The sequence below is a fragment of the Rana temporaria genome, chromosome 5, assembly GCF_905171775.1.
Source record: "Rana temporaria chromosome 5, aRanTem1.1, whole genome shotgun sequence".
Taxonomy (NCBI): Eukaryota; Metazoa; Chordata; class Amphibia; order Anura; family Ranidae; genus Rana; species Rana temporaria.
The window spans coordinates 9,587,837-9,600,709 of record NC_053493.1 but is presented as its reverse complement, the minus strand read 5'-3'; the positions used below and the strand labels follow the sequence as shown (position 1 = coordinate 9,600,709).

Genomic DNA, 12,873 nt, shown 5'->3' with positions numbered 1-12,873 from the left:
TGGGCACCGATGAGGTGGCATTGATGGGCACTAATATGCGGCACTGATGGGCGGCACGGATGGGCACTATTGTATGTGTTGTACTAATGGATGCCAATCAGTGCCAAACAATGCCTGCCAATCAGTGATGCCCATTGTGGGCACTGATTGGCATCCATTGCGGCACTAATTGGCATCCATTTTTTGTGTCCTCATCCCTGGTGGTCTAGGGTGACATACCTTTATTTAAATTTTTTTAATCCCTGGTGGTCTAGTGGGCATCCCTGGTGGTCCAGTGGCCATCCATCGTGCTGATAATCGATCAGCACAAACCCCCCCCCCTGTCACAGGAGCAGCCGATCGGCTCTCCTCTACTCGCGTCTGACAGACGCGAGTGAGGAAAAGCCGATTACCGGCTTTTCCTGTTTACATCGTGATTGGACACGGCTGATCGCGTGGTAAAGAGTCTCCGTGAGAGCCTCTTTACCTTGATCGGTGTTGCGGGGTGTCAGACTGACACCCTGCAACAACGATCGCGCGCATCGGCTCAGAATCCTGAGGACGTCATATGACGTCCGGTCAGGATTCTACAACCACTTTGCCGACGTCAATCTGTCATTGGCGGGCGGCAAGTGGTTAAAGATGATTTATTTATTTTACACAAAAAAAAAAAAAAAAAAACACAAAATGGGACAATCGCCAATGTGCAAACTCCCCATCTGATACCTTCACAAGCTATGGGCCTGTGTCCACCCTCCACTACATCATGCTGATCAGCAACCCTTGTTCCCTACAGGATCAGGGCAATGAAACCTCCAATTGCATCAAGGAAACATTATGGGCTTAGATCTGCCAACTGAAAAAGAATATTGTATGGTGACACCGGCCAAACACAGGAGCAAGATTTAAATCTCCCGGCATCCCCCTGGCAGAAATTGTGCCATTTTGGCATTGATATTGAAAATATGACTGATCATAATTTGTTATATTCTTAAAATCTAAAAATATAATTTGGTCAGTAATATCATTAAGAATACAAATCCCTGTTAAAGTGATGTGGATGTTGGGTTTGAGTTAATAATCTCCTGATGTGACATTTGAACCCAGTTATCGATTTTTAGAAGCTGTCAAGATATATTTATTAATATTCTAAAAATATGTTTTTTAACCACTTGACCACTGGGCACGTAAACCCCCTTAATAACCAGACCAATTTTCAGCTTTCGGTGCTCTCACAATTTGAATGACAATTACTCAGTCATACAACACTGTACCCAAATGAAATTATCGTCCTTTTTTTCACACAAATAGAGCTTTCTTTTGGTGTTATTTTTAATTACCGTTGGGTTTTTATTTTTTTGCGCTAGAAGAGAAAAAAGACTGAAAATTCTGTAAGAAAAATAAATTTTTCTTTGTTTCTGTTATAAAATTGAGCAAATTTAGTATTTTTTCTTCATTCTTTTGCATAAATGTGAAAGATGAAGTTACGCCAAGTAAATAGATACCCAACATGTCACCCTTCAAAATTGCACACGCTCGTGGAATGGCGCCAAACTTTGCTACTTAAAAATCCCCATAGACGACATTGCAGGGTATTGCAGAGTATTTTGGGGTATTGCAGAGTATTGTGGGGTATTTTGGGGTATTGCGGAGTATTTTGGGGTATTGCAGAGTATTGTGGGGTATTGCAGAGTATTTTGGGGTATTGCAGAGTATTGTGGGGTATTGCAGAGTATTGTGGGGTATTGCAGAGTATTTTGGGGTATTGCAGAGTATTGTGGGGTATTGCAGAGTATTGTGGGGTATTTTGGGGTATTGCGGAGTATTTTGGGGTATTGCAGAGTATTGTGGGGTATTTTGGGGTATTGCAGAGTATTTTGGGGTATTGCAGAGTATTTTGGGGTATTGCAGAGTATTGTGGGGTATTGCAGAGTATTGTGGGGTATTGCAGAGTTGGGGCAGGGAAGGATGGCTGGATCTGTGACTGCATTTGTCACAGATCCAGCCCACAGCAGCTGCATCTGCTCTCTCCCCTCTCACACTGTACCGTTCGGTACAGAGAGGGGAGGGAGGAACCGGCGTCATCACATGACGCCAGTTTGTTTACAAGTGATCGTTCCGTCATTGGACGGAGCGATCACGTGGTAAACCGCCGCTGTCACGGACATTCCTGTGTGCGCACCCCAGAGGGCGCGCGAGAGCGCGATTCTGGGAGGACGTCCATGGACGTCCTCCCAGAGTTAAGCAACCGCCTTGTTGACAAATATCGTCTATAGGGCGGTTGTTAACTGGTTAAAAAGGTATTTCTTATAAGTGTTTCTGTCTGAAAGTTTTAGTTCAAGGCATCCCTTCCCCCTATATCCTGTGCAGTATAGGATTTCATATATCTTGTGGGGCCATTTCCTATAGAGCAGTGGTTCTTAACCTGGGTTAGATCGAACCCCAGGGGTTCGGTGAGTGAGTCTCGGGGGTTCGGCGGAGGTCACACAGGGCCGCCGGTACAAGGCAGGGGCGGACGGGTGCCCTGGGCGATACCATTTTGTATAGGAGGGGGGGGGGCACAGCCGCAGGTGAAACTCTGCCACGGCCGCCAGCGGCACTGTACAAATTGCCCACTCGCGGCCGGAAGGGGGGACTTGGAGCGCTGCGCAGAGAGCGGTGTGTCGGCGCTGCCTGTGACAAGCTAGAGAGGCAAGGACTAGTCTCGAGGAGCCTGCCTGACTAGTGGAATTTGAACCTAGCAGACAGTGTGCTAAAAAAGACTACTGAACTTGATTAAAAGTAAGTAGAACCTGTTAAGAGCATATAATTAAATGACTGGATTGGGGGGGAGGGGAGGAGACTGACTGAGGTGAGGTGACCAGCACTTTATTAATATAAAATGCCAGATAAAAAAAATGTTTGTTATTTTAAATGAGCCTTTTCTGACTAGCAAAAAAATAAAAAATAATATATAGCAGCCTCACTATGCCATCACATGCAGCCTCACTATGCCATCACATGCAGCCTCACTATGCCATCACATGCAGCCTCTGTGCCATCAATTGTCGCCACTGTGCCCATCACACGCAGCCACTGTGCCCAAACAAAATTGGCGTCCTTTTTTCCCCACAAATAGAGATTTCTTTTGGTGGTATTTGATCACCTCTGCGATTTTTTTTTGTGCAACAACTACAAAAAGACTGAAAATTTAGAAAAAAAATTACTTTTTTTTTTTTCTGTGATTCGGCACTGCGTCGCTTTAACTGACAATTGCGCGGTTGTGCGACGTGGCTCCCAAACAAAATTGGCATCCTTTTTTTCCCACAAATAGAGCTTTCTTTTGGTGGTATTTGATCACCTCTGCGGTTTTTAGTTTTTGCGCTATAAACAAAAATAGAGCGACAGTTTTGAAAAAAATGAATATTTTTTACTTTTTGCTATAATAAATATCCCCCAAAAATATATAAAAAAAAGCTTTTTTTTCCCTCAGTTTAGGCCGATACGTATTCTTCTACATATTTTTGTAAAAAAAAAATCGCAATAAGCGTTTATCGGTTGGTTTGCGCAAAATTTATAGCGTTTACAAAATAGGGGATAGTTTTATGGCATTTTTATAATTTTTATTTTTTTTCTACTTATGGCGGCGATCAGCGATTATTTTCGTGACTGCGACATTATGGCGGACACTTTGGACAATTTTGACACATTTTTGGGACCATTGTCATTTTCACAGCAAAAAATACATTTAAATTGCATTGTTTATTGTGAAAATGACAGTTGCAGTTTGGGAGTTAACCACAGGGGGCGCTGTAGGAGTTAGGGTTCACCTAGTGTGTGTTTACAACTGTAGGGGGGTGTGGCTGTAGGTCTGACGTCATCGATCGAGTCTCCCTATAAATCGATGCAGCCGCCACAGTGAAGAACGGGGAAGCCGTGTTTACACACGGCTCTCCCCGTTCTTCAGCTCCGGGGACCGATTGCCGCACTCCAGTGGCGATCGGGTCGTGTTTTTGTCATTTTCGTTCATTTCAATAGGAGGTGCGAACTTTTTGCCGCACCAAAAATGCAGCTAACCAGTCTGAAGTGTTCCATAGAATTTAATGGTCATGTGTTTTTCTTCTGATTTTTGTAATGCAAATTTTTTTTTTTTTTTAATTGAAGTAAAACCAGTGTGAAAGCAGTCTATGGGCAGGGCTTGTGTAATACTAGAGGAACTAGAAGTAGAATCACGCAAAAAGAAATAATAAAAAAAATGAAAGCTGAACCCTGATTGGCTGATGAAGCAGCTTCTATACACAGCAATGCAACTTTAACACATCCCACTTCTCTGTCCCCTCACCTGTCCGTTCTTAAAGTAGACGCGGTGAAGCAGCTCGGCCCTCAGAGGGGTAACGGTTTGCGTCTCGGTGTTTTTCCCCAATTCATAAATTTTCACTTCCTTCCCGATCTCAGGAGGAGGCTCCTCCTCCAAAGCCATGAGGTCCAATAGCGGCTGGCCTGGTATGGAGGACAAGGCAGAGATATGGATAACAGATATAAACCGGTGCCATGTTATACTAAGCAGTCCCAAACCAAAATATACTTACCACCTGGTGCCGGCCGCACGCAAATATGCGGCCCCTCTGCGCCTAGACTCTGCGCATACAACTGTGCTGAGAGTGCCCCCCCCCCCCCCCCCCGGCACAGTTAACAGCACCTAACCGTAAGCCTCCAATCACTGCTTGCGATCAGGAGTTTTTGGATCACATGACCGCGGTGACAGCGAATCACAGCGGGCACGTGATCTTAAGCCTCTTAAAAAGGGCCGGTGCAAAGAGGTTAAAGCGGAAATACACTGAGCAGCACAAACCAAAAAACACAATTAGCCAGATTCATAGACCGTTACGCCGGCGTATCTACTGATACGCCGTCGTATCTCTGTTTCTAACTATGCGACTGATTCATAGAATCAGTTACGCATAGATATCCCTAAGATCCGACAGGTGTAATTGAATTACACTGTCGGATCTTAAGGATGCAATTCTAGGCCGGCCGCTAGGTGGCGAGGCCATTGCGGCCGGCGTAGAATATGCAAATGAAGACTTACGGCGATCCCCGAACGTCCCGTCGATCTAAATCTACGTAGTTTCCGTCGGGTTGCGCCGCGTAAAACTAGGGCTGAGCCCTAGTTCTCTTAAGCCATGTTAAGTATGGCCGTCGTTCCCGCGTCGAAATTTAAACATCAACGTCATTTGCGTAAGACGTCCGTGAATGGCGCTGGACGCCATTTACGTTAACGTCTAAGCAAATGACGTCGGTGCGTCGGTGCACCCGACGGAGCATGCGCAGTACGTCCGGCGCGGGAGCGAGGCTAATTTAAATGGGACTCGCCCCATTCGATTGGGCCCGCCTTGCGCCGGACGGATTTAAGTTACACCGCCGCAAATTTCCAGGTAAGTGCTTTGTGGATCGGGCACTAACTTGGAAAAATTGCGGCGGTGTAACTTAACTTTCCCGATTTAAGTTGCGCCCGGTCTACGTGGATCTGGCCCACAATTAGCCAGATTCATAGACAGTTACGCCGGCGTATCAGTAGATACGCCGGCGTAACTCTGAATCTACGCCGTCGTATATTTAAGCGTATTCTGGAAGCCAGATACGCTTAAATTAGGCTAAGATACGAGCGGCGTAAGTCTCCTACGCCATCGTATCTTAGGGTGCAATATTTACGCCATTGAAACTAAAAGTAAATAGATAGGAAAGTATAATATAACATTAGCAGCATTAAGATTAGAAATAGTCAATGTTAATGGAGAGAGTTCATGAAGTTCTGCATGAACACAACAATCGAATCCTTTGGTGGATTGGTATCTAGATACGGCTTTTCCCTTTATATGGCTCCTGTGTCTCGTTATCACAGGTCCATTGGTTGGCATCTTAGGAGCACCCCATAGATCTCTCGCCCCTAAAATCACTCACAGAATTAGGGATACATTTTCACTTTGGATAACCAAGGTGAGCTCACTGCAAAGCCCCTGCATGCCTTGTGAATCCTACACAAAGCACTAAATCATACCAAATCAGGTAACCAAACACTATAGAGCAAATGCTGCAAACTAGATCAGTGCCAATCACTCACTGTGTTTATTCAAACTAGGTTTACTATGCTTTGGTTTGTGAATGAACAGGGGGTCACAGTGCTGAGCTCTTCATGTTCATTCAATTTGTGCAGCTGAGGCTGCAGAGACTCATAAGTGAGACATCAGGGGTCTGTTTAGTCCCCCGATATACTGTTTTTTTTTACCAAAGCCCCCCAATGGTGCTGCCTAAAAGAAAAAAATTGGCAAAAATAAAAGCATTTTTTTTTTTTTTACAAACAAAAACAAAAAACACCAACCCTGGTAGTGACCTAGATCTAGGTATTGTTTCTTTATTTTTAAAAAGTTGTTTATGAGAGAAAAAAAAAAAACACACATGGGAGGGCTTCACAGTGACTGATCACTGTTATAGCCTCTGATTGGCTATCACAGCAATTAGGTGACCTGGAACCGGAAGTTCCAGGTCCTAAATGTTAGTACAGGACCCAGGACTCCCAGCGAGACCCCAAATATTAGTACGGGACCCAGAACTCCCTCTGAGATCCCAAATGTTAGTAGGGGACCCAGGACTCCCGGCGAGACCCCAAATGTTAGTACAGGACCCAGGACTCCCAGCGAGACCCCAAATGTTAGTACGGGACCCAGAACTCCCTCTGAGATCCCAAATGTTAGTACGGGACCCAGGACTCCCGGCGAGACCCCAAATGTTAGTACGGGACCCAGGACTCCCGGCGAGACCCCAAATGTTAGTACAGGACCCAGGACTCCCAGCGAGACCCCAAATGTTAGTACGGGACCCAGAACTCCCTCTGAGATCCCAAATGTTAGTACGAGACCCAGGACTCCCGACGAGACCCCAAATGTTAGTACGGGACCCAGGACTCCCGGCGAGACCCCAAATGTTAGTACGGGACCCAGGACTCCCGGCGAGACCCCAAATCTTAGTACGGGACCCAGGACTCCCGGCGAGACCCCAAATGTTCGTACAGTACCCAGGACTCCCAGGGAGACCCCAAATGTTAGTACGGGACCTAGAACTCCCGGTGAGGCCCCAAAATGGTAGTACGGGACCGAGGGCTCCCTGTGAGACCCCAAATGTTGGCACGGGACCCAGGACTCACGGTGAGACCCAAAATATTAGTACAGGACCCAGGACTCACGGTGAGACCCACACACATATATATGCAGCCCCACAGAACAAAGCCCAGTCCAGTGGGGCTGCATATATGTGTACTTTCGTTGGGAAGGAAAAAAAATAATTTATGAACTGAAAAGCAACAAATGCAGAAAGTGGCCCAACAGGTCTCCTGGGTATGACCCAGGCAGTATTACTCTTTTTTTATGCGGTCAGAGTTTTTTTTTTTTTTTTCTACTTTTATTCATTAAATCCACGGCGGTACAGAACATTGCACTGAATGTGCTTTTATTTAATATTATGACTTCCATGGAGATCAGCAGGTCATGCAGTAATTCAGAACCTGTAAATTGTACACTCCTAACTAGGGTTGTCCCAATACCACTTTTTTAGGACTGAGTACAAGTACCGATACTTTTTTTCAAGTAGTCGCCGATACCGAATACCGATACTTTTTTTTAAATGTGTCCCCAAATGCAGCCATGTCCCCCCACAGATGCAGCCATGTCCCCCCCACATATGCAGCCATGTCCCCCCACATATGCAGCCATGTCCCCCCACATATGCAGCCATGTCCCCCCACATATGCAGCCATGTCCCCCCCATATGCAGCCATGTCCCCCCCATATCCAGCCATGTCCCCCCCATATCCAGCCATGTCCCCCTTACCGTACATGCTGCCTCGCCGTGCCGCCGCTTGGTTAATACGGGCGGGGAACATTACAGCTTTCATTTGAATAGCTGTAGTCTTTCGCGCCGCGCTGCGTATAGACACTCCCCCTTGCTCGGGATTGGACAGTTCACCCGAGCAAGGGGGAGTGTCTATACGCGGCGGGAAACACTATAGCTATTCAAATGTTCCCCGCCCGTATTAACCAAGCGGGGATGCGGCGGCGGGGGGAGTATTCTATTTCGGTATCGGGGGTATTTGCGGGAGTACGAGTACTCCCGCAAATACTCGTAATCGGTACCGATACTAGTATCGGTATCGGGACAACCCTACTCCTAACAGAGTACAGCGACATTTCCACAATTCTCTCTGAAAACAATCAATGTATCCGGATTGCACTTACCAGAACCATCATACAGCCTGTAGATGGCTTTGCTCCCAGGAATCGTCGTCTTCTCCTGGTCCTCACTAAGCTTCATCCGGGGCTGATCGTTCACCTGCACCAGCTGCAGAAGGAGAAAAACACATTGAGGCCCGGACTGGGACAAAAAATAGGCCTGGGTATTTTAGACTGAGCAGCCCCGGGGGGCGCCGCGGCGGTTAATGATGGGATGTGAGGTTCCAGCACCTTGTACCTCTGGACCCCTTTACATTACACAGCACCCTGCACTCCCTTACATTACACAGCACCCTGCACCTCTGGGCCCCTTTACATTACACAGCACCCTGCACCTCTGGACCCCTTTACATTTCACAGCACCCTTCACCTCCGGGCCCCTTTACATTACACAGCACCCTGTACCCCTTTACATTACATAGCACCCTGCACCTCTGGGCCCCTTTACATTACACAGCACCCCTTTACATTACATAGCACCCTGCACCTCTGGGCCCCTTTACATTACACAGCACCCTTCACCTCCGGGCCCCTTTACATTACACAGCACCCTGCACCCCTTTACATTACATAGCACCCTGCACCTCTGGGCCCCTTTACATTACACAGCACCCTGCACCTCTGGGCCCCTTTACATTACACAGCACCCTGCACCTCTGGACCCCTTTACATTACACAGCCCCCCACTGTTACACAGACACCCCCCTAACATTTCTGGACCCCCTGCATGTTACACTGGGGGGGAGATGTGACATGTGGCCCACCGGGCATATGCCCGATGGCCAGTCCGGGCCTGGATCCAGTGAACAGTGAGGATGAGTGGAAACTTGAATTCACAGCAGCGTGACAAAGTCTTTCAAAAGGACCCAACCGTGAATTTTTTTATTTTTTTTAATAAAGGCTACTCCGGTAAAAAATTAAACAAACAAACTAAATTCCAAGCGATAATCTCCCATGTTGGATTCTTACCTTGTAGACGCAGCCCAAGGAGGGCTGGAGGGTACACGTCACTAGGTGGGTGCCAACGCCAATCACGTTAATCTCATTCTCCTGTCAGAGAGAAGCAGATATGAGACACAAACATGGTTCTGAAACAACACACACACACACACACACACACACACATATATACATACACATATATATATATATATATATACACATACATACATACATACACACATATATATATATATATATATATATACACATACATACACATATATATATATATATATACATACATACATACATATATATATATATATACATACACATATATATATATATATATATATATATATATATATATATATATATATATATATATATATATATATATATATATATAAAAACATCCAGGGGGAGTTATTGGACGCTAAGGCTGCTTTTTCACACTGAGGCAGTTTTCAGGCTTTTTAGCACTAGAAAAAGCCCCTCAACGCCGGAAAACCCGTCTACCATTCATATCAGTGCGACTTTCACACCGGGGCGGTCCATCGGCGGGACGTTCTGAAAAGTCCTGCAAGCAGCATCTTTGGGGCGGTTTGGGAGCGCTGTATACACACACCACTCCCAAAACGCCCTGCCCATTGAAATAAATGGGCAACGCTGCTGAAACACCTGCAAAGTGCTTTTCAGCAGCACCGCAACGGAGGCGCTTTTAACCCTTTCTTCTGCCGCTATCGGGGGGGGCTGTTCAAAAGCACCGCTAAAAACGATGGTAAAGCACCGCTAAAACTAGCAGCACTTTACCGCTATAGCCGGGTGCTTTAAAGCGGGAGTTCACCCATAAAACAATTTCTCCCCTTAGATTCCTGCTCGTTCGGTCTAGGGGAATCGGCTAGTTGTTTTAAAATATGAGCCGTACTTACCGTTTTCGAGATGCATCTTCTTCCGTCGCTTCCGGGTATGGGTCTTCGGGAGCGGGCGTTCCTTCTTGATTGACAGCCTTCCGAGAGGCTTCCGACGGTCGCATCCATCGCGTCACTAGTAGCCGAACGTCGGTACGGCTCTATACTGTGCCTGCGCACCGACGTTCGGCTTCTTTCGGAAAATCGTGACGCGATGGATGCGACCGTCGGAAGCCTCTCGGAAGACTGTCAATCAAAATAGGAACGCCCAGTCCCGCAGCCCATACCCGGAAGCGGCGGAGAAGATGCATCTCGTAAACGGTAAGTACGGCTCATATTTTAAAACAACTAGCCAATTCCCCTAGACAAAACGAGCAGGAATCTAAGGGGAAAAATTGTTTTATGTACGGGTGAACCCCCGCTTTAAGTGTGAAAGTAGCCTTGCATAAGTGGCAAACTCCCCTGCCCCCCCAGGTGCTCTGGCACGGCCACAGCGGTCAGCCTGAGACCCCTTTTACACTGAGGCGCTTTGCAGGTGCTATAGCGCTAAAATTAGCGCCCGGAAAGAGCCGCTCTATTCACTCCAGTGTGAGATGGGTGTCTTTAAGGCCCCTTTCACATTGAGGCGTTTTTCATGCGGTACAGCGCTAAAAATAGCGCTGCTATACCGCATGAAAAAATCATGCCCTGCAGGCTTCAATGTGAAAGCCCGAAGGCTTTCACACTGAAGCGGTGCGGTAGCAGGACCGCTCCAAAAGTCCTGCTAGCCGCATCTTTGGAGCGGAGTGTTTACCGCTCCTATGCCGAGCCTTCCCATTGAAATCAATGGGAAACCGTGGCAATACCGCCCGAATTAACCCTTTTTCGGCCGCTAGCGGGGGTTAAAACCTCACCGCTAGTGCCCGAATATCGCGTTAAATACGACGGTATAGCGGCGCTAAAAATAGCGCGGCTATACCGTCACCGCACCTCCGCTGCCCAATGTGAAAGCAGCCTTATACTTGCTCCGTAGTTTAGCTTTAGGGTTTTTTTTTCACACTGAAAGCGCCTGGGCGTCTGCGGTAAATGCGGCGCTTTGCCGGCGCGGTCCATAGATTTCAATGGGCAGGGGTGCTTTAGAAGCGGTGAGTTCATCGCTCCTAATGCGCTGCAAAGAAGCTGCCAGCGCACCGATCCAGTGTGAAAGCCCTCGGGGGCTGGCATCAGCCCTTTGTAGTCTCCATGCAGCAGAGCCAATTAGTTATGCCGCGCTGCCAATATGCTAACAAGGAACATTTTGATAGGAGGAGAGAACAGAGTGACAGCCGATAAACGTCTGCTGCTTCTACTTTTACTGTCCAGTCACAGGGTGGGGGGAGAGACAAGACCAGTGGGGTGTTACTAAACTGCAGTGGAGAACAATAAGGTCTCTTAAATCTCACAGCTGCAAAGTAATTTTGGGCCTTAGAGAGATAGGGGTAGATTCAGGTAGAATGGCGCTTCTTTGTGCGGGCGTAACGTATCCTATTTACGTTACGCCTCCGCAACTTTTACAGGCAAGTGCCGTATTCTTAAAAGAAAGTTGCGGCGGCGTAGCGTAAATAGGCCCACCTAATTCAAATTGTGAAGAGGTGGGCGTGTGTTATGTAAATCAGGCTTGACCTGACGTGATTGACGTTTTTCCCGAACGGCGCATGCGCCGTCCGTGGAATTTCCCAGTGTGCATTGCTCCAAAGTACGCTGCTAGGACGTCATTGGTTTCAACTTGAACGTAAATGACGTCCAGCCCCATTCACGGACGACTTAGGCAAACAACGTAACATTTTCAAAATTCGACGCGGGAACGACGGCCATACTTAACATAGAATACGCCTCATATAGCAGGGGTAACTTTACGCCGGGAAAAGCCTAACGTAAACGACGTAAATGTACTGCGGCGGCTGGGGCATACGTTCGTGAATAGGCGTATCTAGCTGATTTACATATTCTAGGCGTAAATCAGCGTACACGCCCCTAGCGGCCAGAGTAAATATGCAGTTAAGATCCGACGGCGTAAGAGACTTACGTCGGTCGGATCTTAGTCAAATCTATGCGTAACTGATTCTATGAATCAGGCGCATAGATACGACCGGCCGGACTCAGAGATACGCCGTCGTATCTCCTATGTGAATCTACCCCATAAAGTGATAGAAGAAGATTCCAGAACCTCACCGCCCGGGTCAGGAGCTTCAGACTTTTCTCACTGATGTTGTTACTGACCGCAATGGACAAGGTTTCCAAAGCTGGAACATCAAATCTGTAAAAGAAGAAAGAGAAAAAAAAAAAAGTATTAAAACTTGTTTTTAACCTCCCTGGCGGTATGATTCTTTCAGATACAGTTATTTTCCATGGAAATTTTCAGCTCCCCCTTGTGGTTAACTCCCAAACTGCAACTGTCATTTCCACAGTAAACAATGCATTTTGAATGCATTTTTTGCTGTGAAAATGACAATGGTCCCAAAAATGTGTCAAAATTGTCCGAAGTGTCCGCCATAATGTCGCAGTCACAAAAAAAAAAAAAAAAAAAATCGCAGATCGCCGCCAATAGTATTAAAAAAAAAAAAAAATAATAAAAAAGGGATTTTTAATACAGCTTACCTGTAAAATCCTTTTCTTGGAGTACATCACGGGACACAGAGCAGCATATTCATTACTATGTGGGTTATATGGAGTACCTTCAGGTGTTGACACTGGCAATCTCAAACAGGAAATGCCCCTCCCTATATAACCCCCTCCCATAGGAGGAGTACCTCAGTTTTGTA

The 12,873-nt window shown here is 46.7% G+C and overlaps 1 protein-coding gene across 2 annotated transcripts in view; it reads right to left on the bottom strand.

Annotated features, from left to right (window-relative positions):
• The window catches only part of NAPRT (nicotinate phosphoribosyltransferase), a 71,124-nt gene that overhangs the window by 9,723 nt on the left and 48,528 nt on the right, over window positions 1-12,873 (bottom strand). For both annotated transcript variants that reach the window (XM_040352153.1, XM_040352152.1), the window contains exons 8-11: window positions 12,284-12,368; window positions 9,210-9,290; window positions 8,247-8,349; window positions 4,301-4,458 (exon numbers count right to left, since the gene is read on the bottom strand). In XM_040352153.1, the coding sequence (XP_040208087.1) occupies window positions 4,301-4,458; window positions 8,247-8,349; window positions 9,210-9,290; window positions 12,284-12,368 (427 nt within the window). The remainder of the gene's footprint in view (window positions 1-4,300; window positions 4,459-8,246; window positions 8,350-9,209; window positions 9,291-12,283; window positions 12,369-12,873) is intronic.